The following is a 25,302-nucleotide window of genomic DNA, read 5'->3' on the forward strand; positions in this document are numbered from 1 at the left end:
ATACCCACACAATCTAACATAAATTATTAAGAGAATAATAATCGTGCGTGCTATCTCGGGTATTGAAATGCCTCTCAATTTGTCATTAACCCACCCCATTACTGTCTTTAAAAGAAGGAACTCCAATAATACTAATGTGAAACTTAAATCCACCGAAGCTGTGCAACGTTACTAGACTGACTATTAAAAAAATGACACCAAAATTCATTGAAGCAAAAATTATCAGTGGTAAGTTTAAAGGATAAATAGTCTTAATCCCAAGAATACTGATGATTTCTTCCGAATTACCCTCTGAATTTACGAAACAACAATTTCCTTTGTGTCTTGCTTTCACAATCACCATTATAAGACACTAGGGCAATTTCTGACTATTGTCGGTTTAACACAATCGCTACTGATATGCGACGCCGCGGTCATTGCCACAGACCGAGGTATACATTTGAATCTTACACATAGACCGGCTGTCACTTGGTTAACAGTACACACAGACCACAGGTGAAAACCTGTAAAACAGTGATCATTTACATTATAATGTGCTACAATCGTGTTTGTAAATAGTAAAAGTAAGTAAAAAGACAGATTATTCAAGAACAGTTTATAACTAAACAAATATAAAAGCTACAGAGGATAATGCAGCATAAATACTGCATACATACATACGGTATTCCAGAAAAGTAAAGACCAGTTTTCCAATTATCATATGACGTCACCAATCACCATATCCACAGACCAGCGACGCAGTTGTGCGTCAGGAATCTCTGTAGACCACTGCAGGGAATTCAGTGCCTTCAAATAGACCGTTACAAAGATATAAGCATTTTAATAACATTAGAACCCCGACGTAAATATGCGTCGTCAGTCTATTTAAATGTGACTAACCGTCGCATATATGCGACAGCAGTCTATGGGTGGAAACCGGCCATCGCATATGTGCGTCGCTGGTCCATGTGAATGAAAAATTTTGTACTATTGCAGTAGCGAACGTGTTAAATTTAGAAAATGCATGCTTTTCACACCAACAGCTGTATGTTGCGTGCTCACGGGGTGGTAGGTACGCCTGAAAACTTCTATATTTATACACCTAATGAAAAAACAAAAAAAAACATCGTTTAATCACCAGCAATTAAGTAAAATATTCTATTTTTATTTTTGGTATACACTTTTATTATTCATCTTAATGAACAAATTACCATTTAAAATAATAGTTGTTAAGCGCAGCAAAGCGTGCCAGGTAACTGCTAGTAAAAAATAAGTCTTTAAACACTATTAAAACTTTTTAGGTTAGGCTAAATCAAAGTGTTGAACAAAATGGGAAACGCTGCACCAGCTGATCTAGTCGTAGTATCTTTAAGTGTTGCCAACTTATTTTCAAGCGTACACTAATTATGTGCCTAATGAAAGCACTCTGTTTTGTGCTGTTTGGTTTGAATACTGGAGTGCGGCAAAAGTAAGTAAATGCAGTAATTAGCTACTTGCGTGCTAGAATTAGTGCAAGTAAGAAGCCCACTTTCTCAGGCAACTGTAGGAAAAGAGAATTTATAATATCAATGTCTTGGTTTTGAAAAAAAAGTTTTTTTTATTTACAAAGCCGTCCAATTATTATACATGGTTTGAAAAAGCAAGATGGATTGACATATAGATAAAGAGAAAAAACATATGGTGAAAATTAAATGCTATGAAAAATATCAGTGAAAATATTGGGTGCTTTTGTATTACTTTAGATTTTTGTTTTAACTTCAAACATGCACAGAAATTGCTTTCTTAAAAGCGAATATGTGAGAATTTTGAGCTGTGATTTTACACTTATTCATAGTTACACAGCACATACAGATCTCATAGAATTCTCTCTTGAGTACACTCTTTCTTGCAAAATACAACCACCATCTAGTCTCTTCTGAACTTGACAATAGACTAAAGTACTGACTGCCAATCAAAAGTGAGAACACAAATCTAACTTAGATGAGCCCGAAATAAATCTACAAGGCCTGTAAATGTTGCCAAATTGAATTGAACCACTGTCAATGCAGATCATTCGCTTTAGTCGACCATTTGATTTTCCATTTTAGAAGTGCAGCACAATCTGTAGAGCGGATAATCATTATCTTGCTGTTCCTACTGATGACGGGATTTGGAATGGAAATGATTGAGGTATTTTACTGTTGTAAAAACTAAATCAAATTTTATATGTCAAGTCATAGGCAATGTATATTTAGGATAAATTTAGCAGTGTAAAAGAGTGTTTTTCATTGCTACTTACATACTGTAGACTAATGTTGAACACAAAAAACCAATTTCATTAGAATAAAGACAATTATTCTAGACAATAAATGGATAATAATGTGTTTTTTTTTATTAAAAATATTATTATTCCTAAAATAAATTATTCATGTGACGCTTATGATTTATTACCTCAAATTTTTAACACAATAAACCTTTGATAAATTGAACACTAGGTCTCAATTTGGGGAATTGGGGTCATAGCTTTAACTTCCAAGAAAAACACGACACATTGCTCTGTCAAGTTCAAGTGAATGTTTGAAGTTACAACAGTTCAAACGTTTAAATAGTTTTACATTGGCTCGGCCAGTCTAACGACCGTGTAGCCCATTGAACTTGTCGTAGTTGAAGGAATTGGGCAGAACGTGGCTCAGTTGGCCTCCTTCCAAGTTGCTAAGACAATTTTATCATTTGGTATTGTTATTTGTCTCTAGTACAATGTCCAGGCAACAGTGAATTTGTTTTAAACATGATCACGTTTGGAAATTATATCACTCGTTTCAAGGTGTGTTTTACTTTTGTTTCATATTTGTTGATGTGTTAACTTATAACAATTATTTAACAATACACTGGCTTATTACACTTTGTTTTAAAACATTGTTTGGATGGCTTTTTAAGTTTTTTGTTTAAAGTGAATTGTTATTAATTGAATTTTGTTTGCATTTGCATGTGTGGTAGTAGCAATGAGTGTTGAACATAGTTACACAATGTATTGGTTCTAATACTTTCTCTGAATTTTGAGTAACACAAAAACAAGATGAATACCTATGCTAATAAATTAAATTTTTACTTTTTGTAAAACAAACCTATGCATTCAGAGAAGTTATGACATTAAATATTGTACAAGATAATCTTAATATGCTTGTCTATCAATGGTTCGTAACAATGAGGCTAATTGACATAAAATCCTGTAGGAATGTGAATAATTTATCTGTTGAAAACTTGAAACCATTTCTTTTGGCAACCAATAGTACCCAAAAAGAATTAACTAGGATTATAGTCTTTTAGTAAGAACACTTTTTACTCAATAACAAACATTTAAAAAGTTTTGCAATAAATCTTTTTATAAACTGTGCAATATTCTATAAACTGTGGTGGACTTCCGATTCATTCAATGTACTAGTAATAAGTGCTTGGCAAACAATATAGCCCAGGCAAATTAGCCCAAAAAATTACCAAATTAGCCCAGCTGTAGCTCCCAAAAATTGGGGAAAGCTGGAAATCGTTTTAATCTGATCTGGAGATCCTAAATAAGTTAAAAATGAGTTTGCGACGGATTCTGAAGTGAGTTAAGTGTATGAGAGGCAAAAACCAGGCTGATTTTATAACTCAAAAACTGTGCATCCCACAAAAAAACTGTTTACACACTTTTCTAAAGAACATTATATTCCGCGTTGAATTACGTTAAAATCAATAAAATTGGTTCAGTCGTTCTGCTACAACAGGTCGTCAAAGTTCAATTATTTTAACCGAAAACTATAGCATACACTGCCATCTGGCTGAACACGCTGTAATCATCAAGAATAGAATGACAAGGAGAATGTACAGAGTGGTTTTTAGTTGTTACTGTATTTGAAAGTTGGTCAACCATTTAAATCACTGTCTGGAAATAAATCCAATGCTTAGGGGTCAAACTTTTGAAGTCCTTTATAAAAATATCCTTTTTAATACCATCTTGCTTTGCGCTAGACCTTAAGCTTTAAAATGACACCTCAATCGTAAAAATCTGTGAAGTAGTTCGGGTGAACATGGGCTGTTACAGCTCATTGAATTAGAAAGATAGATAATGTTAAACAAGACAACCATATATCGCATGCTTGATACTAAATATTGGAGGGTAATGATTAACCGAAGAGCCGTTGATTATTCACATAAACCAATTAATTAAATCAACTACAACAATGAATCTTGGCCGATACGTAGCGCAGACGACCACGGGGGGTAGATACCCGGGGGTAGATGTCGGGGGGTAGATTTCCGGGGGTAAAATTCCGGTGTCAGGTTTATTGGTATTTTGATTTTACAACTGTTAAGTAAACAGAGAAATGTGAGTTGATTGAAATAAAAAATAATTTATCCGTCCTAAAAGTTTGGGGTCGCAAATCTACCCCCAGACACGTGACATCAAAATGACATAGGCGTTTTTTCATGGGGATAAATATCCAGGTGTAGAATTCCGGCGACCTAAAATTTTGAACGTTATGCCCCTTTTATTCTAAACAAAATGGAACCCCCATTGCTGTAAAAACTAGGGTTCAAAAAATATACCACAGTTACTCCCAAAGCTTGCCCATACAGGGTTGTTAACATTACCATTACCATTTTGAGATGGGGACGACACCTATGTGGGGGTTTTAACCGGTTTATGAATGAAGGATGAGTGTAGAACGGAGTGTGATGCCTTTTGTAGCTTTGTTACTAAGACCAGCTGTCCCAGTCGGGAACATTTATTGAATGCCCAATGGTCGAAGACAACTGGATCCAGTTTCGAACCATGAAAAAGCTACTTTTCTCAGGATCGAGCTGGTAACCTTTTTATTACTAGTGAGCACTATAACCACTAAGCTGCCGAGCTACATAATGAGAAAATGAATGTGTAAGATTGCTGATACAGTTTTTAAAAGCTATTAAGTTGCTGTTTTAAAATTTGCTGCTCCATTTCACACTAAAATTAGACAGATCAGTTACAACATTTAACGTTTATTTTTCTGTTGGGATATTTGAATTAGTTACATACTTTACTTTGAAAAATTATGTCTTTCTTTAAGAAATTACGTATTGTATATAATTTATATTTAGTATTTATACATTTCATGTATTTATATTTTCCTAAAGAGAGGTAGGCCTACTTGTCGATGTTATCAAATACATTTAAATTATTTTCAGGGTTCTCGTGAGAGTAGAGCAGGTTCACCTAATAGCCTCAAGAAAGTAGACTTTGACATGACGGCAACCACTAAACAAGGTAGGTCTCCACCTCGAACATTATCATCAAAATAGTAAAAAAAATTTAAGGGTTGTTTTCAAAAAAGTTTTGATGTTGTGATAATTTTTATTTCTGTTATTTACACTGCTGGCGTTTTTTTAATGTTTATCAACAGCCAATGGTTCAAACCATGGTCTTCCAGAAACAATCTCGCTTGAAATCGAAACAGTAACCTTCAGATTTTAAGGCAGCACTATACTACCACCTGACTGCCCAGAAATTGTATCCAAGAAAGAAGGAATGGATTCAAAACTAACTAAACTTGCCCAAGAAAAGAGTTACAGGCAGTTTGTAGCACACACATATTGTACAGCACTCAAGTTAATTTGAATTTCAGCAGAAAGGAATAGGGCAAAACATCAAAATAAAGTACTGTATTGTGACATTTTTGTGTGATATTTCCTGTCTGGAACTCTTTTCTTGGGCAAGTTAGATGTGTATCCATTCTTTCTCCCTTAATTTGACGAAATTAGTAAGAGGTGGAAAGTTGATATTGCAGTTAGTAAGATTAATTTGTTACCCGAGGCTAAAATAATTGAGTATACTGGGACTCGTCCCAGTATACTCAATCACTTTAATACAGTTACAATAATTAAAAAAATCTGCAAAGTATGCTGGTTTGTTGCAATGGATAAAACAATTTCAGTTTAAAATAATTTTCCAGATTTCTACGAATACAGAAGAAAGGTGAAAAGAGGAAAGTACCCTAAACCATTCGATGCAGACAAAAAGCCGTCACAAAGTGTCCTGAAAGACTCGACACCCAGTCCAATCCATCCTTTCTTCAAACGAGCTTGGAACATTAACTACTGGACCCCGGACGTCACTACTTCTGAACTCATAGAAAACATGGAGGGTATTGACCCTGACATGTAAAGCAAACAAGATTTGAACCTCATGGTTGAAATTTCCAACTAAAGAACCATCAATAACCTTACTTTAATACCCCTTCAAGGGTACTACACTGTGGTTTAACTTTTTTGATGTTTTGCTTCTGTTTTTGTTGTGTGTGCTTTGACATTTTATAATAATCATGCCTTAATTAAAGTTTTGAATATTCATCTGCTTTATGCTTGTACGAGTACAAAATTTGTTTACCAAAGTATGAAAAGTTCTAGTTAAAACTTAGATCAATCATCCATGTGGGATATGTAGTTTTGTGTGAAATTTAGTATACATAGGAATAAAGTATTCTTAAACTTTGATGAAATTAATGCCACCAGGATTTATACGACCGATGCCAAGTAGTACTAAATTGTACTCTAGCTTAGATATCCCCTCTTCCATGTTTTTATCAACAAGTTCAGACTAAAGTTTACTCTCCTGATAATTTGGTTGAATAGAGAACATAGAGAAATAGTTATTTTATTTGTTTAACTAGTGTGCGAAGAGGCACTTTGCTGCACACGAGAGAAATGTTTACGCACAAGCCGCAGGCGACTGGTTTCTCGAGTGCAGCAAAGGCACTTGGCGCTCGCGTTACACATTATAAAATACCTACCTTTGTATGGTCACCATTTCAAAGAAAAAAAAGTATTAAAAAGTATATTTTTCCTACAGTTACTATAAAGAATATAAATAATTAGTCTTTCAAACAATATACAACAAGTTTTTAGGTTAGGTTTAATCCAAGGTTGAAGAAAATGGGTAACGCTGCACCAGCTGATCGTAGTTGTAGTATCTTTAAGTGTTGCCAGCTTATTTTCAGACGTACACATATTATGTGCATTATAAAAGCACACTGTTTTGTGTTGTTTGGTTGAAATACTGGAGTGCGGCAAAAAAACCCAGGAATGTAATAAAAGAACATTTTCAAAACCTCTCATTTTTTAAATAATAAGTTAAAACATAAAGAGTCCTGGGAATCCGTAATGCTCTTTTCTCACTAATACAGTTTTTGCTGTCCGTTTGAAAACCGTACGGACAACTATTTTTAGTAGTGCCAAGAACGTGAGAGCTCTCACATTAGACAGTCCCGGCGATTGCAGAGAGCGTCCTGCAGTTGTCCACTGCCACTGAACCAAACGGTAGTCGTGCCAAGGCCGTCAGTGGCGCATGTAGTGATATGAGAGCTTGCACACTGCAAGTTTTAATCAGACAAGAGCCCGCCAGCTCTGGTCAATTGGACACTGTGTATTGTGACTGTTGTGTGTAGTAGTTCACCATTTTCAGAGTCTCATTTTTTATGTTGTTAGCTTTGTTAAGTAAAATAAAGGCAAAGTATTTATCAACCTAATTAAATTCAAAAGTTTTTATGGGACCAACTATGGAATCTTACAAAGATAGGGTTGTAAAAAGAACGTCTGGCAAAATTTGCAAATTTTTCAACAATCCAAACTCTTCTCGCCTTTAGGTTGTTGGATGCACCCATTGAAAAGGATCCCTTGTATGGCTTTTACATCGATGAAATTGTTTTAACTCCATAAGAAGTTTACAACGGTACATTGCTTGTTGGTGAACTGAAGATTTCAAATACATTTATCTCGCTGTACGGTCAGGAACCGTGAAAGAAAAATAGACACGGTTCATAAAATAGGTAAAATTATAGGTTGAAAGAAGCGGAACATTCTAAATAATTAACCATACTTTTAAGAAAAGGAGAAATAAGCCATTTCTTTTCTTGTTAAAATTTATTATTGGTACCTATGTACAAAATTTACACAGCAGCAACCACTCAGGAACTTTAAACAATTTATATGCCTAAATATAAAGCCTTCAATATAAAGTTTATTTAAAATACCCAGCTCAAGTTTAAATATTATTTCTAAACTGTTTCTTATTATATTAGTTTATGCTTTTATTTCCAACAAATAAAATTTTGTTTGCAGCTACTATTAAATAAATATATAGAACCAGATGGAAAACTTATATAATGAAAATAATTGACTAACTACTGTAGAACGTTGAATTATCTTTCCCGATATGTTTAACAATGTATTTTTATTATTAATAATTTTCCGACCAAAGGTATCTACCACAGTGAATTTCATTCATAAGTTTCTTGGAGTACAAATCGACTAAAATTACATTTAAGAATTATTTCACAAACTACCTAACACATCAAGATTTTTAAATTTTTACCTTATTCACAAAATAAAAATAGTACAAGTACACGGAATGTTATTAAATTTAGTCGCTCAATAAAACTGTCATTTCAACCTTAAAACATCTACTATTCCACAGAGATCTTTTGTGCAAATTTCAATAATGTAAATCCCACAGCACAAACTTTAATGGAGTAGCGATGAAGTTATTTATAAAATATTTACATGCAATACTGAAGGCGGCTGGTTCAATCCACGTTGTGTGAGAGAACTAGCCATGATATGACGAAGTAGAAGAGGAATATCGGGTAAACTGCAAGGCCCTTCCGCCCCACCGGCTGGCTTTCACCCAGGAATAATGTCGAGGCTGTAAAATACAACAATTGAGAGTAAGTGAAGAATGTTATAAAAATATTGAGGTTAAAGGGATATAATATAGAGAGAAACTATTGGAAGATATTATTGAGCAAGCTCAATTAAAAGAATTGTATAATGATCGCATGTAAGTGTTTATCGTATGTCAATTAGCCCCATACTCTAAAATTTTGTTCAAGTAAGCTGATATTTAAAGATGAAATTAACAAGTAAAAAGTTATATTAGTACAGTATTTCATGTGTTAGCCCACTTAAAGTTTAAATACGTTAAGATAAACTTCATTGAAATTTAATATTAGGATTCTAATGAAAACTAAAAAAAATCAAGGAAGTAAAACAAAAGGTGGAGAAATGAGGTGAACTTGATGTTAATTCTCTCTTGGAAAGAGGGGTCCGAGCACCTGCACTGATGAGGGGTGGATAATCATTGGACAAGCTTCGATCAAACACTTTATGATCAACCTTGTTGTAGATTACAACCATGCTTGGTCCCTGGCGGGTTAAATTTAACTAAATATACATATTGTGTTTACATAACCTTTGACTTTTAAGTTTTAGGTTATATTTCGCATCAAGCCTAACCAAACCCTTAATATGATTTGTACTTTTGTAGATATAGTAGGCCTAAATTATTTGAATAACAATAAAAAATAAACTAACATCATAAAATTTCTTAAAGGTTTATTGCAGACATTTTCTATCACAATGGTAAAAAACAATACACAATGTTTCACAATCTGGAATCTGATCCCGTCCTCAGGTGTAAACTTAACTAACACATTACAACTAACAATACACAAAAGCCCAACGTAAGTTGGAATACACTACAAAGAGAAGCATTCAGGTATAGCAGTTAAGCCGTGATCCAACATGCAAAAAGTAACCAATAAAAAAAAACAATAATAGCTTGTTTTGTTTTGTGATAAGTTATTTTTTGCATGTTGTACGATGACTTAACTGCTACTCTGTTGTGTATTCCTACTTAGGTTGGGCTTTTGTGTATTGTTATTTGTAATGTGTTAGTTGTTTTTTCACCTGAGAACGGGATCATATTCCAGATCCCGAAACGTTGTGTATTATTTTTTACCATTGTGATGGAAAATGTGTGCAGTAAACCTTTGAACATCATTAACTAACCATTACAAAAAATGAACTTCAAACAAAGAATAAAATTTAAATCTGAAAAAAACATCAATGGTAGGGGTATAACAAAATGGATGGCAATTTGTAATAATGTTGGACTAATACAAGTATTTTAGTAGTAAAGTATAATTCATACCGAAAGTGGCCCAAGCAAAGCCCATCATGGTGACCATGAAGCGCAACATGAAGAGGAAGTTGTTCTGTTCAGCTACCAATATAAGACGACACGCGATTAGGGCGATGGCTGTCGGCAACAAGCAGTAACCCAACACACACACGCTCTGGAAGAAGGATCTGAAACAGAAGTGCAACAAAGTAGTGAAATTGTCTAGCTTGTGTAAGCTTTTAGCTACACAGAAAAACTGTAAATTAAGTCCACGTGGGACCAACAAGAAGATGCCAAATACAAGATTACCAATACTACAGCAAATGGAAATCTGAGGACACTCAGTGTCCATCCAATAGTGTTAATGTGTGTTGTGAGTTGGTTCCTTCTTCAAGCCAATAAAACATAAAAGCCCTCTGGAATGAAGTATTGTGTGTTTTAGGTGTCTTATGTGTGTTCCATGGCCTTCCTGTACTTCTTCCAAGGTAGGTTAGCTACTCTCCCCTTTATTCTACAATTTAACATCTGTATAGCATTCCTCTGGATACAACAGGAAGCATTCAAATTGTTGAACAACCATGCCTTTATGATATGTACTGGAAGGACCTTCATACGACTACCACTATGATTCTCAGGTTGAAATGTTATAGACCTGTATTATCCACAAATCCCGTTTAGTACTAATTTAGGTTTGAACTGAGATACCCAAAAATACAAGTTAAAAGGTTAAGTAAACCCAATTCATGTAGTGAATTAAATTTGGCCCCGTCATGGTCCAAGCGAACCTCTTATCACTATCAGTAACCAATAAGATAGCCAAGTAGGGTACACATGCAATAACTAAATTCCTAGCTAACACAATTCCAGTGTTTCTTTTCATATACGTCATAATAGGGATTGTATATTAATCTCTTATAATTTGTATGATGAATAGAATGTATACATACAAACCATACAGCAATAGTCTTATAACATAAAAAGTCCTTACATTGTTAATCTTAAGTTTGTTCTATTCACAAGTCACTCACATATTCCCACCAAGAAGTTTGGAGTTGAGTGTAACGACCATTGCTCCGATCCAAACAATGACAAACACTTCAGCAAACTCCGGCCCTCCATCTGATTCTGATGATGAAGAATCTCCTTGCAGAAACCTGGAATGGAATGGAGTCAAGTCACAAAAACCTTTAAAATATTAATGAAATACTAATACTTAGCCAATTAAATAAAAGGTTAAAATAGCTGACTGTCGCCTTGTGGTCCAATCTGGTCCAACTGTATAATGCACATTTCGGCGCAAACGCCATCGTCAGTTCCACTGTATAAGATCCACTAATCTTGCCTGAAGATGTTCACAAACGAAACACAAAAACATAAAAAACACTAGTGGACTAATTATTTAAATCTATGCCTAATATGGTTTATCTTTCACGATGTGTGTTCGGGCAGGGCGATAGGGAGGCGTGCCGGATATGTGTCGAGACTTGACTGAAGACAGGAGTTGGTCGTAATCTGTTCTGATTAAGAGGCGAGTGCAGCATTGTTTGGGATATTGTCTAACTTTATTGGTTTCAAAAAGAATATTGGACTGCAGGGTGTTTTTGTCATTGGCCATAAAAACAGAATTTCCCAATTTATCTTCAAATTATTTGGTAGATCTTAAAAAAACCAAATAATTTAGTATTCTTAAGTGTTTTTGTACTGTTATTAGGTACAGGAAAAATTAAATAAATTGTAAATTTAAAATTACCATGCTATTCTTACGGAGAAAAAGTAAATTTGTGTAGTTTGCTTGTTGTTCAGTATTCATAAGTAGGCCAGCTGATCATTGTGTGAGAGAGAGAGTATATTGCAAAATCCCCACATGGCCCCAACAATACAACAATTAAATGAATAAATGTAAACAATTCCTTCTTAAAAACGGTGCTTTTACCTTCTTAATATCATTTTGTACAGAAATTTTATTCTTTTACCTAACCCGCCATGTTAAACTTCCCTATCCCAAGCGTGATGTATACAACTTCCTTACTTCTCGAGTGATGTAAAGTATCAAAAACTCACTCGGTGATGTAAAGAAACCCATTTAAATAACATTGACTGCTTAACTTAAAAAATATACCTCTATGGAGCCAACGACGTTCAACGCTAGTAATCAGCTGTGCGCTTGAATGTTATTGTTATGCTTTAAAGTATTTTCCTAACCTAGCTTTTGTTTTTAAAAGAACGTTACTGTTAGAAGATAAGTGAAATGGATAATGAAAAATATTGTACATAATCCCATGTATATTGTCGGATTAGGTAAAATCTTGTACGTTACACGTTACGCAAGAGCGTGTTTACATCACTTAGGTGAATTTCACTTGCGTGATGTAAAAACGCTCTTACTACACTTGTAATGTAAATAGCTATTCTCCTCTTATTTTGCTTCATTCAATTAACTCTTTTTTGTACTTGTCTAACCTATAACCCCTTTAATTTGAATTTAAATTGTGTATGTGTGATACTTTGAACTCTAAAAACTGTTGTTTGACGAAGCTATCTTTTCATCAGAAGAAACGTATGGCCATACTCAAATATACTCTACCAGACCTTCCAGAACTTCATGTGTGGTAATAGAAACTTAATTGTACCTCAATCAAAACCAAAAGTCCATAATATTTGTAAACAAGATTAAACTCGATATCCCATCATACAGTCCACTTTTTTAGTAAAAAAGCCTTCTTAGACATCCGCTACACTTGTTTAAAGATAAATTTTGATCCAACTAGGCAAATTTATTTATTTTATGATAGTTATGCTATTTACAGTTTACTAAATAAATATACACACTCTATTACCATCTCTGTAGCATTAAACCTAAGTACTCATTAAACACATTTTTAAAATAGGGAATAAATCTGACATGTTCAAGGAAATATTTAAGTGAAAATGTGGATTTTCATCATGCAAATGGAAATTCGCTTCGACAACGATTGGTTGGATTGGACAACGATTAGATGATTGGTTTGCTGCGGCGGGGATTTTTTTTCTTTAATTTGATATGATTTCTTCAAAACTAAATTGAGTTTATTATGTAATTATTATAAGTTAATCTAAGTTAGCTGCTTTACTTGTCAGGACCATTTATTGAAAGCACAATGATCTAGGACAGCTGGGTCCAGTTTCAAACCATCAAAAAGTCACACAATTTGAAAAAGCTTTAAAACAGGTCAAGTTGGCGACCTTTTTGATTACTGTACTAGGTTGATTACTAGCACTATAACCACTGTGCTACCCAGCTGTTTTACAATAGTAAAAAATAGTACCAAAAAAGCGTAGTAAAACAAAATATTTTTTTGGATAGCTAGTATTGCAGGAGTTGCAAGGTGGACGTGGAATGGATTACTTACTTAGGCTACTTAGTTAGTCTTGGAGTAATGATGAGAACTACTAGACTATATGGTTGTTTTTTTTTTTTTACTTACATAGCTAAAAAGGTGCAGAGCAAAAGTGGACCCCAGAGATCCCCTAAAACAACAATAATCTATATTATTAATACGCTACATGACACTTTGTAAACAATAAGGCTTTTTTGTTTTAAGATTTAACCCTACATAATGCATACCAAGGTGTGTAGATTTGCAAACTGACCATATTTTAGAAAAAATCCCTTGGGCTTATAAAGTTCCCATGTTATTCTTATAAAGAACATATCTGTTTACATTATATTATGATCAGCTGGATAATTTAATTTCTGTTAATATTTTAGTTGCAATAGGAAAGGTGTGCTACAAACATTTACTGACTTGGTTGAAATGAAATATTTACTACTTGAATTTGGGTTGGCGTAAATATTACGATAGAAAAAAGCGAGAAAGCCTGGACAATTTACATACTAAAAAGAAAACTGAATTAACACTGTGCTGCATTTCTTGAGCAATCATTGAAAGAGTCGATTTGCAAACTATGGAAACATAGAAAAGTCATAGAACATCACCAAGAAGTATAAGAAATAGAAATAATGTTTTTTTTAGAATTTATAATTGTTATTATGGACAACCTGATGCGGGGCTATGAGTACAATGAACATTTGTAGGAAACACTAAAAAACAAGATCAGCTAAGATATTTGCAAGAAATGTTGATTATATTGAACTGTTAGGCCCCCCATACAGGTAACGATCGATCGGACGGCCGATCGTTACATGTATGGGGTAGTCGTCCAGCCGCCGGCCGACCAAATTGGCCGGACGACGACTGATGTGAATCCCATCAGACCTTCAGGCCGATCGGTACGTGTATGGGGGGCCTTATAAACATGGTGAGTATTTCCATAATCTTTGAGTCGACTCTTTTAAAGTCATTGGAAACTATGACTGTCATTAGTTTAAAAATATTGCCTGTAATACTTCGCAATTGCTCGAATTTGAGCAATAGGTATACTAGATATGTAAATAGTCAGACAACATCTTCTAGTCTAGCTTTGAAATATATCCATACATGGTTTCCAGTAAGTAAACAGCCAAACTCCAGGAATTACTATAGGTATAATGAGTATTTTGTAGGCTAAAGGGCAGCAAGAGAATGTGGGTCAGTAAATTTCTCTGTGGACGTATGAATAAATCCCAGTAGTTAATTTGCCCTGTTTACAATATTGGAAAAATGCTCCTCTGGACTTAGGGTTGGTATAATAATGATCCCAAGATCCTTTACCTTATTCACTTCACTAGTTTTCAGTCATCAATACATAGTACAGTATTCAAAATCACAGTTTGTAGTCCCACGATTAAATAACATGACTTGGCACTTGGGAATGCATTAGGCCTACTTTTATAACAGATAACAATGCCGCAAGGGAGTTTTGGAAGTTTACATACTCATCCATATATCTGATTCTTGAGAAGGTCAAGAAATAATTTGCTGGGTATATCTTATACCTAGGTATAAGTAGTTTTTTTTTACTGTCTTAGATTTTGCATGTATCCTTATTGTATTGTTTTGCATTGTTACTTAGTTTTAGTATTTAGTCATGATGAGTAAGTCACTATATTGCAATTCATTATTGTAAATTGGTGAAATCCGTTGGCAATAAATAAATAAATAAATTTGCGAATGTGAGGAACTTCGAGGATATAGCAATGCTGATGTCATTAATAAATCAATTGAATAATAAAGGTCCCAAGAGTAAACCTTGGGTGATACCTGATGGCACTGCAAAAAGGGTTAGATAGAGCTCTGTCACAATTAACAATAAGTACCCTAATCTATCACACAGGTAAATCTCAAGCCAGTTTCCCAGCAACTCCCCATAGATAGATAGATAGATAGATAGATAGTTAGATAGTTAGATTTAATTGATCATTAATTAAACATTATACATAGAATGCAATAGATCATGTCAATAAATATCCATATCGAGTAAAATTGGCAAACAAAAGGCGATGATATACTTTGACAAAAGCTTTAGCAAAGTCCAGGTAGACACAATCCACCTGGTCAGCTTTGGTGAATGCTGTGTTTATGGATGACTGGAGATGGCCAATAGAATCAATTAGATGCAGGTTATGTAAGCTTGGTAATATGCATTTTGATGATAAGTCTTTTTTTGTTTTGTAGATTGTCGTTAAATAAGTTAGTTAGAAAATAAACTATTCTATATCATGCAATTTGTATTTGAGTGAAAATTTAAAAACGTACGTTTTCATGTCCCTGGCCTTTTACTTCGTAGATACTGGATTTGTAGTTTATTATTATGTGTTTTAATATTTTTTGGGACGGGGGCAACATGTTACACACATTTATTTGGTTTTAAATAGGTTCTAGGTATTTTTTTCGTATTTTTAAAGTCTCTAAATTCACGACCATGACGTGTCCCTAAGGTACGTTTTCCAACTTTCACGCTGTTTTTAGACTAATTATTCATGCCGAAATATATAAAGCCATATTTTTATGTCATCAATGGTTATTAAACTTACAAAAAAGGAGCATATTATAATTTTATTGTCATTGTAGACTGACTACCATGACAAAAAAAGTCTGTCCCTCGATTTGGCGTCACGACCATTTGGGAAAAATTTTCAACTTTGGAGCACGACAGTGGCAAGCCTGGCGTCGATGAAGTCAGTTGGTTTTAAAGACTAGTTCGGGGTGTACGTCAAGATTGTAGTGCCGGTCGTTTTGAGTTGAAAGGAGGAATTACAAGATTAATAAAGGAAAGATTGTGTTTTTTGTAATTTTGGTGTGTCCATGACCGTACGTAGTCATTCGATGAAGTAGACATGGTGTTAATTTTTGTTTATAAGATATTTCAATAGCTATATTAACCTAGAAGTCCACTTTGTATCCTCGAACATGAGGTGCAGGGCTACCACCAGAACAGAGCCAAATAACACGTAATTTCACGACCAAAGTTTCACGACCATCGCGGTTTTTTTCACGACCAATCCAGCCTTATGGATTATAGTGTGTTTGGTCGTGACAATAACTTTAATATAATTGTAAATTGAACAGTTTAGTTAAATTGAAACACATAGTTTTATTATAACTAACAGTATAATTGAAGGATTGTTTAGAAAGATTTAGATTATTCCAGACAATTCACGACCGTACCGCTTGTCCCTGACCATCACGTTTATGATTTCTATCATAAAAATTTCAAAAATTAAAATATCGTCATATTTCAATGTTTTATACACAAAAGAAGCACACCTCTATACAAACATAACGATTTTTCGGGTCTCAGGTATGTTTTTTCGGAGTTATACAAACTTAAAAAGATTTTATTGGCTTTTATCTATTTTTTGAGTTTTTTAAATTTTTTTCTAGAAAGATCAAATATACCAAAAGCTTAGTGACCTTTTTATTGTATAATGGTCATAAAAGTAAATTAGTTTATAGCAAAACATAGTTATAAAAATAATATTAACTATTTTTAATATTCATTTAAACGTCTGTTATGGTCGTGACAGGATTTTGTGTTTTTCTACTAAAGATGCTCTTTAAAAAGAAAACTACCAAAGATATTGCGTTACCATGGACATTTTATGAAACTTCAAATGTTAATGAAATAAAAATAATAATAAAAGTTTTGAAAAAAGGGGGAAAAAATTTGCAAAGTGCTTTTCCTGAAAACGTACGTTTTTAAATTTTCACTCATTTCGGCCGAAGCTTCCCTTTTTTTCTATTTTTTTATATAGGTAAATGCATTCTTCCTTCTGGTTTGTTATTGAGCAGGCCTACCTAATTACTACTTTAAATGTTATTACGGTTGTTTGTTACTAGTATAATGCTACTACTACTTATCCCTTCAGAAGTTAAAGGCTTGCAATACTTACATTCTTTGAGTAAACTTTTCTTTTCAACAGGATACAATACATTTTTGAATTTTGCACCAACTGCTTTGAGATCTCTTAACTGAAAAAATAAAACAAAATAAATCATCTAGGAATAAGTTACAGTAGGATTTATTATTTGTCTAATAATAATAAATAGTAAGCCTTAAGATTTTAAGTAGGTAGGGCCTATAAGACAAAAGTATCAACAAACTGACTTTCTCCAATTAGCTTTACATCAGGCCTATAGTTGAAAACCCTAAACTTACTATTAATAGGAGCACAAAGTTAAAATATATATATATACAATAACAGTACCGTACTGTGTAAATGGAGGGGGGTACTTTCCTGTTAAAGAGAACATTCATTATTATCGATGGTTTTTTTCTCGATATATCGATATTAACAAATTGAAACATATCAGCTGACAACTAAGATAAATATTGTTCAGTATCAACAAACAATAATAAAATGAAACTGTTTTAAAAAAATAACCTATCATAACTAACCAAACTTGCTGTAACATTTAAAAATTCCGTGTTTAACTTGCCTTTTCTGTTATCAAACGGTTAGCTTAGAACAGTTTCATTTCTTAATCCATATATAGACTGTTTTAGCCTAAACAAGATCAGTAGTTAGTTGTTGTCAATTTGTAATGGATCGGAAAACAAAAATATCGATATATAAAAAAAATCATCGATAACAATGAATGTTCCCTTTAACAGGAAAGTACCTGGAGGGGTAACTAAAAAGAGCTGAAAAAGATGTGACAGCAAGTAAAGGTAATCAAAAACGGAGAATGATCGATATCTTTAAATCATTAGGTACCATACTAAAAAATAAACCCTAATAAAATCTACCCAAATGGTCAGTAGCTAAGCATTTTGATGAAGTTTTATGGATTTTTTAGGGAAAATGACTAAAATTGTAATAATTTTTTAATCATACTTTTACAGTGTTAGGGGTTAAGCCTTATTGTTCAGGGTTAAAAGGACTGTTTAACAGAAGTAAGAAGTTAGTACCTAAGTACATACTTAGAAAGAAACATTTTTCAAAGTTAGTAACATACTTAAATTGCAATAAAAAATGTTGCAGCTGTATTATACCTAAGCCAACCATACATAAGGAAACAAAAAGACTTACCACTGTGACACTAATCGGCTCATCAAGGGTGTTGAAGTCAGGCTCACCTATCGCTTGTGCTTTATTCGAACTTGGAACATTCATGCTCCCTTCAACGGGACCCTCATGAAATTCTTCATAGAGCTAAACAAATTCTGAATTAATTTACATTAAGAGGAAAAGACACTTCATGTTATGTTATATTAGGATAACTCATTAGGTTGACGGTGAAAAATAATAAAGATCGCTGGTTAGGTGTATGATAAAGTGTTTTAACGGACACATTTTGAATAATAGTGTGATATAGCTTAGGGGTAAATCAAAGAAACGTTACAAAAGAATAATATGGAAGAGTTAGCCTATGTGTAAAACATTTTATTGATTAGGCGTATCCTTCACTGATAATAATAATTTTGGATGATACTTTAATTTTAATGTTGGTTGTGTTAAGTAAACGGTTTCAATACATAAGTTACAGTAGGTCTATTGCTAAAAAGTATGTAGCCTAATGAGAGAGAGAGAGAGAGAGACAGAGAGAGAGAGAGAGATCTTTATTAACAATCTTCAAGATTGTAATAGTGTCAGAGAATTACAGTAGTATACATTAGTGGAATAAAGTCTTTGGAATTGGGAAATTTCAGATTTTCTAATTTCAGCTGTTCCTCCACTCAATAAACTCGTTGATGCTGTAGAAAGGGTGATTCAGCAACCACTCGTTCAGCAATAATTCTCCAATAAGTAAACGTTCACCACAGTAAGTATGTGCCACTGCTTAAAAGGTACTCGACAGCTCTCCTTCCAACTCAGGCCCGCCATTATCCTCAGTGCTATCTTCTGCAGGATCAGCACACGTTTGATGTTGGTGAGGGAGGTGCTACCCCAGAGCTGAATCCCATATCTCAGACGACTCTCAAAGAGGGCGTGGTATGAGATTTTAAGAGCTGCCACTGTGCTAACAGTCTTAATGCGCCGTAGAGCGAAAATTGCAGTACTCAGCCTCATGCAAAGTTCGTCCACGTGGTCAGCCAGCTGTCCAAGATCAAGCCAAGATGTTTGGTTGTGTCACTGGTCTGGATGCCCGGATACCCCATGATCTCGTTCTTCTTGTTGCCAAAATTCACCTGGTTGGTTTTTCCTTCATTGAAGACTAGGTCATTCATACTGCAGTATTCAACCGCCAAGTTTAGCGCAATGTAGGATTTCACTTCCAGATTGTCTGTAGTTTTGCTTGAGGCAAGCAACACAGTATCATCAGCATACATGATTGCTCTGCTGTATGGGTTGATGTATGAAGGAAGGTCATAAGTAAACAGTATGAATATCACCGGGCCCAAAACAGAGCCTTGAGGTATGCCTCTTGTAACAGGAAGTAGTTGTGACCTGTATGTGGCAATTTTCCCATTCTCCTTTTGCCTAAGCTCGACAAGCTGATTCCGGCCCACCAGATAGCTCTGGAACCAATCTCTAGCCATGCCCTGAAAACCCAGTTCTTCGAGCTTGGTAAGAATAAGTTGGTGGCTGAGGCAGTCGAAGGCCTTGCTCAAATCGAGGTACAGACTAGTTAAATTCTCGCCCTCTTCAAGTTTGTCCACGATCAGTTCAATCAGCTCGACTAAGGCTGTGATGGTAGATTTATTTTTTTGGAAGCCATGTTGTCCACTAAGATTTATCTTGTTGTTTTCCAGGTGATTTATGATTCTCGTCAGAACGACCTTCTCAATGATTTTTGAGAATGTAGACACCAAGGAGATAGGTCTAAAGTTCCCCAACGAATGCTTGCTCCCTTTCTTGTGTAATGGAATCACTTTTAACGTTTTCATCTTGCTTGGAAAGGTGCCCTGAGACATACTTAGATTGGCTATGTAAAGCAGCGGCGTTAGCAATTCCTGCCGGCAGTGTTTGACCATAACGGAGGAAAATTCATCCAGGCCCGATGAAGTCTTGTTGTTTAGTCTTCTGATGGTGTCGAGTAATTCCTGGTCAGATGTAGGCGCCAACACTGTCATTGGAGATGTGACAACACGCTCGGCCTGTTTGCTGCGGGCTTTCGTCTGGTCTTGAATGTTCTTTAGGGTCTCATCAGCAATTGTTGTGAAGTATGCATTGAAGCTGCCAGCAAGTTCAGTAGGATCTTCCACTTTTGCATTATTTATTACCAGATATGACAGGGTGTCAGGATCTCGTTGTTTGGTCTTTCTTTCACTGTTGATCACATTCCAGATAGCCTTCGATTTTATTGAAGACTCGGAGATGAATTTAGCTGTTCGCTTCTCGTCTCAGTGCTCTCAACTTAAGGTCATAGTCCTTCTTTAACTTATTGGTTAATAGTTTGTCTTCCTCTTTTCCACTAAGGACGTAGCGGCTATGAGCTTTGATGAACTTTTCCTTAATTGATTTGACTTCATCATCGTAGACATGGGTTAAAGGGTTTCGCCTCTTTTCACGGAAAGCCTTTCAGGGACACGTGGCATCAATAACTGAAGTGACAATCGTGATGAAACTATCATAAGCATCCTCTACGGTCCTGCTTTCTAGAACTGTCTTCCAGTCTTGATTTGATAATTGTAGCTTCATGTCGTCAAGATTTTGAGATTTAAGGGTTTGGCAAGTGTATGTGCAAGGCATCTTGCGATATGTGCCCAGATTCAGGCTGCATAATTGTCCTGTGTGATCCGAAATGCCAGTATTTATCACTTCAACCGCCACTTCTTTCTCAAAACAAGTTGTTATGCAACAAATGTCAATCGAAGTAGAAGAATAGTAGTGATTCTCGTTGGAGGAAGTTCGATTCGATGTATATTAAACGTTGATAGAAGTTCGTTTAGCTGATTTCTTTTGGATGATGCAGCCAGGCAGTCGACATTGAAGTCACCCATGATGATAATGATGTTGTTCTGGGTCACCCAAGGGTGTATGATGGTTGAAAGTGTGTCCAGAGACAGTTTGAAAGATTCGTTATCATTGCCTGGGGGGCGGTAAACTCCAAGCACAAATAAGTTTGATTTTTTGTTCAGTTTTATCACAATTGCTGAGACTTCTATGATTAAAGGGATGCTTGAGGATTCTAAATTTAGTACTTCTATCTCATTTTCAAGATCCTTGTGCTTGTAGATGGCCACAACCACCTTTCCTGGCATTATTCCTGCAGAAGGCTGACAACAAACTGTAATCACCTAGACGAGTATTCTTCATGCGCTCGTCATTTTGGCCATGTTCTGTGATGATGACGATATCCGGAGTGTCTGAGTGGAGAAAGTGATTAAATCGTTCTATTTTGTTGCCTATGCAGTCTGCGTTCTGGTGGAAGATAGTTAATCTTTTTGAGATTTTATTATTGTCCGTGAGCCTTGTCTTTTTCTTGTACTCATCTTCCACTTTTCTCGTGTTTTCAGAGGTTCTTCTAAAAAAGACAGTTGAGTTCCTAATGTATTACTGACTGTAGATGGGAGATCGGCTGCTGCCTCGTCTAAGCTATTTCTGTTGTTTCTTTTTATTACTTCTCCATCAGCAAAGCTGGGGGGATATGTCGATAGATCATTATTCTGTTGTTTACCAAGCTGAATAATAATCTTGGTTTCTAAGAAAATCCTGGATATTGTTGTTGAAGAAGTCCTTATAGGTTTCTCCACTCTGCAAAAGTTTGGCAGTGTGAGGCGGCATTCGTTGTACTTTTTTGTTTGTTGGGGTTGGCAAGTTTGAAGTGGGTATATGAGAACACTTAGCTTCCTTTATCTTCTCTGGAACAGACAAAGCTGAGTTGACTTCTAGATTTGCTATCCTTTTTTCTAACATTTTGTAATAGTTAGATAAGTTGTTTATGTTTTTGCTGATCAAAGATATTTCATTTGGAACATCTTGTGGATTGGAGTTTGGCGAATCAATAGTATGGTCCCTTTTTTTAGGCGTATCATCCCTTGTAGTCTCGTCTCTCGTGTGTGTCCTGTTTGCAAATAGCCCTTTTGAGTTGTATGATTTCTCTTTCATGTTTGTCAATTACTTTTAACTGTTCAAAATCGTGCTCTTCATAGTATTGGGTTTTCTTTATCATTTCTTCTCGTATCCTGTCACTCTGCTTGTTGATCTCCTCTATAATGTTAAGAAGTTCTTGAACTCGGGTGTGCAAGCGAAAATTTTGGGATTGGAGATCTTCTATTTCTATGTCCTTAGTTAAAATACAATTTTTGTATGAAATAATATCTGATTTCAAATGTTGGTTTTCTTCAAGTAAAGCTTTACCAATCTCGCCTGCCATCCTCAAAGAATAGGTGTTGTCAGTTTCATCTGCTAAGTTATCCACTTGACTAAGTTCCAACTTCAATGCGTCTAGAGATCTGTCTGACAATTTAGGAAGAGAATATGAGAGTTTATTTAAGGTTCTCAATTCACCACCAATTTGGGGTGAAGTCAAGTCTACTTTCATATTTTCCGGGATTTCACAATGTGGACAGAGCCATATTTCATATCCCTTTTCACCATTGGTGATTTTCTCATAGTGGTCTAACATCATGCCAAGGCAGTCCCGGTGGTACCATGTGTTACAACCACCCTCACATAGTATGGCCTCTTCATGTTCGTGAACAAATTTGTCACATAGCGGACAGGTAGTTATTTCGGTTTTACCCATTGTGAATTTAATATCAGTTGATTGGCTAACAATCAATGGAGTACTAACTCTTAGTTTATTCCTGATGCAATCCAATTTAGCTTGTTCCAATGATACTTATATTTCATATAGTACATGAAATAGGAATGATGTCAAGATCAAGAAGGCAGTGGTGCTTGGAAAAAAAGTCAGCGACGAAGTTGGAGGGAGCGTCTGCTTTTTGCGGGAATGAGCTTGCAGGAAGAGGAAGACATAAGTTAGTTTCTCATTTGGAGGTTATGTTTGTTCATTTGGGTGGGCTGGAGATCAGGCTTGTTAGAGGGTTTTAAAATTGTGTGAGTTATATTATTTTCAACATTTACTGAAACTCACGTGAGTCCAAAATGATCATAGTGAAGACATGGATCGGTAAAATAATATAAAAACCATTCTCAGCATAGACGTATCATAGGACCCTCAGACGCCCGCCAGTTTTCGCTCCACTCATTATAAATTCTGTTTGTTTGTAATGTTTGTCTGTAATGTTTGTCTACTTGTACTTTAAACGGTAGGCCAACAGTAGTTATGGTTAGAATGCTGCAAGCAGTTTACCTATTCCATGAAAAACGTAACAGAAGAATATATGTAATGGATTTTTACAAATGTTAACTAAGTTAACCATTGTAACTTATGCAAAGAAGATTTTAAGTGATCGTTGCATCAACTACTATTTCAACAGCACAATTAGGGCCAAGTAGGCCTACCGTAAACAATAACCTTATCTTTTTATTATACGAATCAGTGGCGTCATTTCACCAAATCTATGGGGAGGGCAAACCCTGGGGCCCCTATGAAATAACCCCACCAAAGAGGTTGGTCTGGGCCCTCGCATGAAAAATTTAGCAGTTTTGAAACAAAAAAAAGTTTTAAGCCTATTTTGAAATGTACAAGAAAGGAAAATTATGAAAAAAATATTTAGGGTAATAAGTTAGGCCAATCAATGATCTGATCATAGGTGGTAGGAATAAGTTACAGTTTGAATTAGGTAACTTACGGTGTATGTTCAAATATGTAAGTTTAAGTACGAGCTTATCCCATTTGAAATTGTTTAAAGAACGATCTACTTAAAAAGATAACTTACATCCAGTTTAGTTGTTCCATCTGATGTCATCTTTATGAGAAGTGTATGAAATTGAAATTACTTGTTGAAATTTATACCTTTTTTCGGAAAGTATTATTTTAAGCTATTGCTACCAAAAAATGTTGCAACCAAGGGTAAGCCACAAGTCAGAAGTAAGGAGTTTAATAACTTAATTTTCAATTTCAATGCAAAATAATTCAACGACATAGCCTAAAACTATACTTAGGTAAAGTTGTTGGCAGGCAGAGCAGACCGAAAATGTTGCCAGATTCAGACAACGACAACACATTATTTCTGACAACCTATGTATGAACAGTGAACACCAAACAGCTGTACGAGGTACATTATTAAGGCGTGATGGAAAATTAGCTGATCGTTGTGGGCAAGCATTGATTAAAGAACATGGCAGAACAGTAGAACAGAATACAGAATACTTTATTCATGAGCGTCAAGTACAGAATGTTGTCAATACAAATGTTTATTTTTCTTTCTTTTATTTTTATGATAAGCTTTTTAGTCCAATCGTAGATGGGGTCTTGCCACGGCCACCTTTAACTCCAGGCCGCGGCCTGGTAGAATTGGCAACGTTGCAAGTGGTGTTGTCTAGCGCCAGACATCCCATAAGATAACATGGCAGACAGGTGACACCAGCTCAATAATTTGCGTATTATTCATTTAAATTTAAATTTATGAACATGATATTATTTATATTGAAAATAAAACATATAGAATTGAGAACCAGAACAATATTTAAATTGAAAATCTATTTTTGTACATTTAAAGTGAATTCAACATTTTCATAGCCCAGTAACCAAGCTTTTCGTATTCTCAAAATGTGTACACAAAAACCATTAGCTGCCTCCAAAAACAGCTGTTACAACCCTACTTGAAATGTTGCCCCTTCAAAGGCCACAGCCTGGAGTTAAAGGGTGGTCCGTGGACCGTGGTCTTGGTCTTGCACGGGTCGTAAACTTCAAGGCTCATTTGCTCAAGATATTAAATATAAATAAACAATAACAATAAGCAATACAATAGTTAACAACAGTAATAGCAATAAATAATAATAATAAGGTAATAAGTTGGTAATACATTTTTTTTCCTTTTAGTTGAAAAAAATTCAAATGGTTTTTGGTCCTATACAGGTAGGTTAGTCAATATACAAAATTCACCTCCTCAGCGTTGTAGGTGAACCCTCTTTGAGAATCTGGGGAAGCAGG

At 35.0% G+C, this 25,302-nt stretch overlaps 2 protein-coding genes across 3 annotated transcripts; one reads left to right on the plus strand and one right to left on the minus strand.

Moving 5' to 3' along the window:
- Positions 1-2,014: 2,014 nt before the first annotated feature.
- On the plus strand, positions 2,015-6,473 carry LOC128982173 (uncharacterized). 2 transcript variants are annotated; one of them, XM_054401232.1, is made up of 3 exons: positions 2,015-2,148; positions 5,164-5,242; positions 5,928-6,473. In XM_054401232.1, the coding sequence occupies exons 1-3, from the start codon at positions 2,119-2,121 to the stop codon at positions 6,137-6,139; spliced, it is 321 nt and encodes a 106-aa protein (XP_054257207.1). In that variant the 5' UTR covers positions 2,015-2,118; the 3' UTR covers positions 6,140-6,473. The 2 variants fall into 2 exon arrangements, with proteins under 2 accessions (XP_054257207.1, XP_054257206.1); XM_054401231.1 differs by lacking the exon at positions 2,015-2,148 and adding an exon at positions 2,667-2,782.
- A 1,412-nt stretch (positions 6,474-7,885) lies between these two features.
- On the minus strand, positions 7,886-24,355 carry LOC128982170 (protein YIPF6-like). Its single transcript, XM_054401227.1, has 7 exons — positions 24,086-24,355; positions 18,384-18,506; positions 17,244-17,322; positions 13,396-13,438; positions 10,960-11,085; positions 9,962-10,119; positions 7,886-8,674 (listed from the first exon to the last, which is right to left on the minus strand). The coding sequence occupies exons 1-7, from the start codon at positions 24,113-24,115 to the stop codon at positions 8,556-8,558; spliced, it is 678 nt and encodes a 225-aa protein (XP_054257202.1). The 5' UTR covers positions 24,116-24,355; the 3' UTR covers positions 7,886-8,555.
- Positions 24,356-25,302: the final 947 nt, after the last annotated feature.

The sequence above is a fragment of the Macrosteles quadrilineatus genome, unplaced genomic scaffold (assembly GCF_028750875.1).
Source record: "Macrosteles quadrilineatus isolate MER2022 unplaced genomic scaffold, UCM_ALF_1.0 Scaffold_143__1_contigs__length_268001, whole genome shotgun sequence".
Lineage (NCBI taxonomy): Eukaryota > Metazoa > Arthropoda > Insecta > Hemiptera > Cicadellidae > Macrosteles > Macrosteles quadrilineatus.

Coding starts and splice junctions, on each gene's coding strand:
- LOC128982173 (XM_054401231.1), top strand. CDS start 2,747: ATGATCACGTTTGGAAATTATATCACTCGTTTCAAG. Junction 2,783..5,163: donor ATTATATCACTCGTTTCAAG/GTGTGTTTTACT, acceptor AATTATTTTCAG/GGTTCTCGTGAGAGTAGAGC. Junction 5,243..5,927: donor GACGGCAACCACTAAACAAG/GTAGGTCTCCAC, acceptor ATAATTTTCCAG/ATTTCTACGAATACAGAAGA.
- LOC128982170 (XM_054401227.1), bottom strand. CDS start 24,115: ATGACATCAGATGGAACAACTAAACTGGAT. Junction 18,507..24,085: donor ATGGAACAACTAAACTGGAT/GTAAGTTATCTT, acceptor GAATTTGTTTAG/CTCTATGAAGAATTTCATGA. Junction 10,120..10,959: donor AAACTTCTTGGTGGGAATAT/GTGAGTGACTTG, acceptor CTTCTGTTTCAG/ATCCTTCTTCCAGAGCGTGT.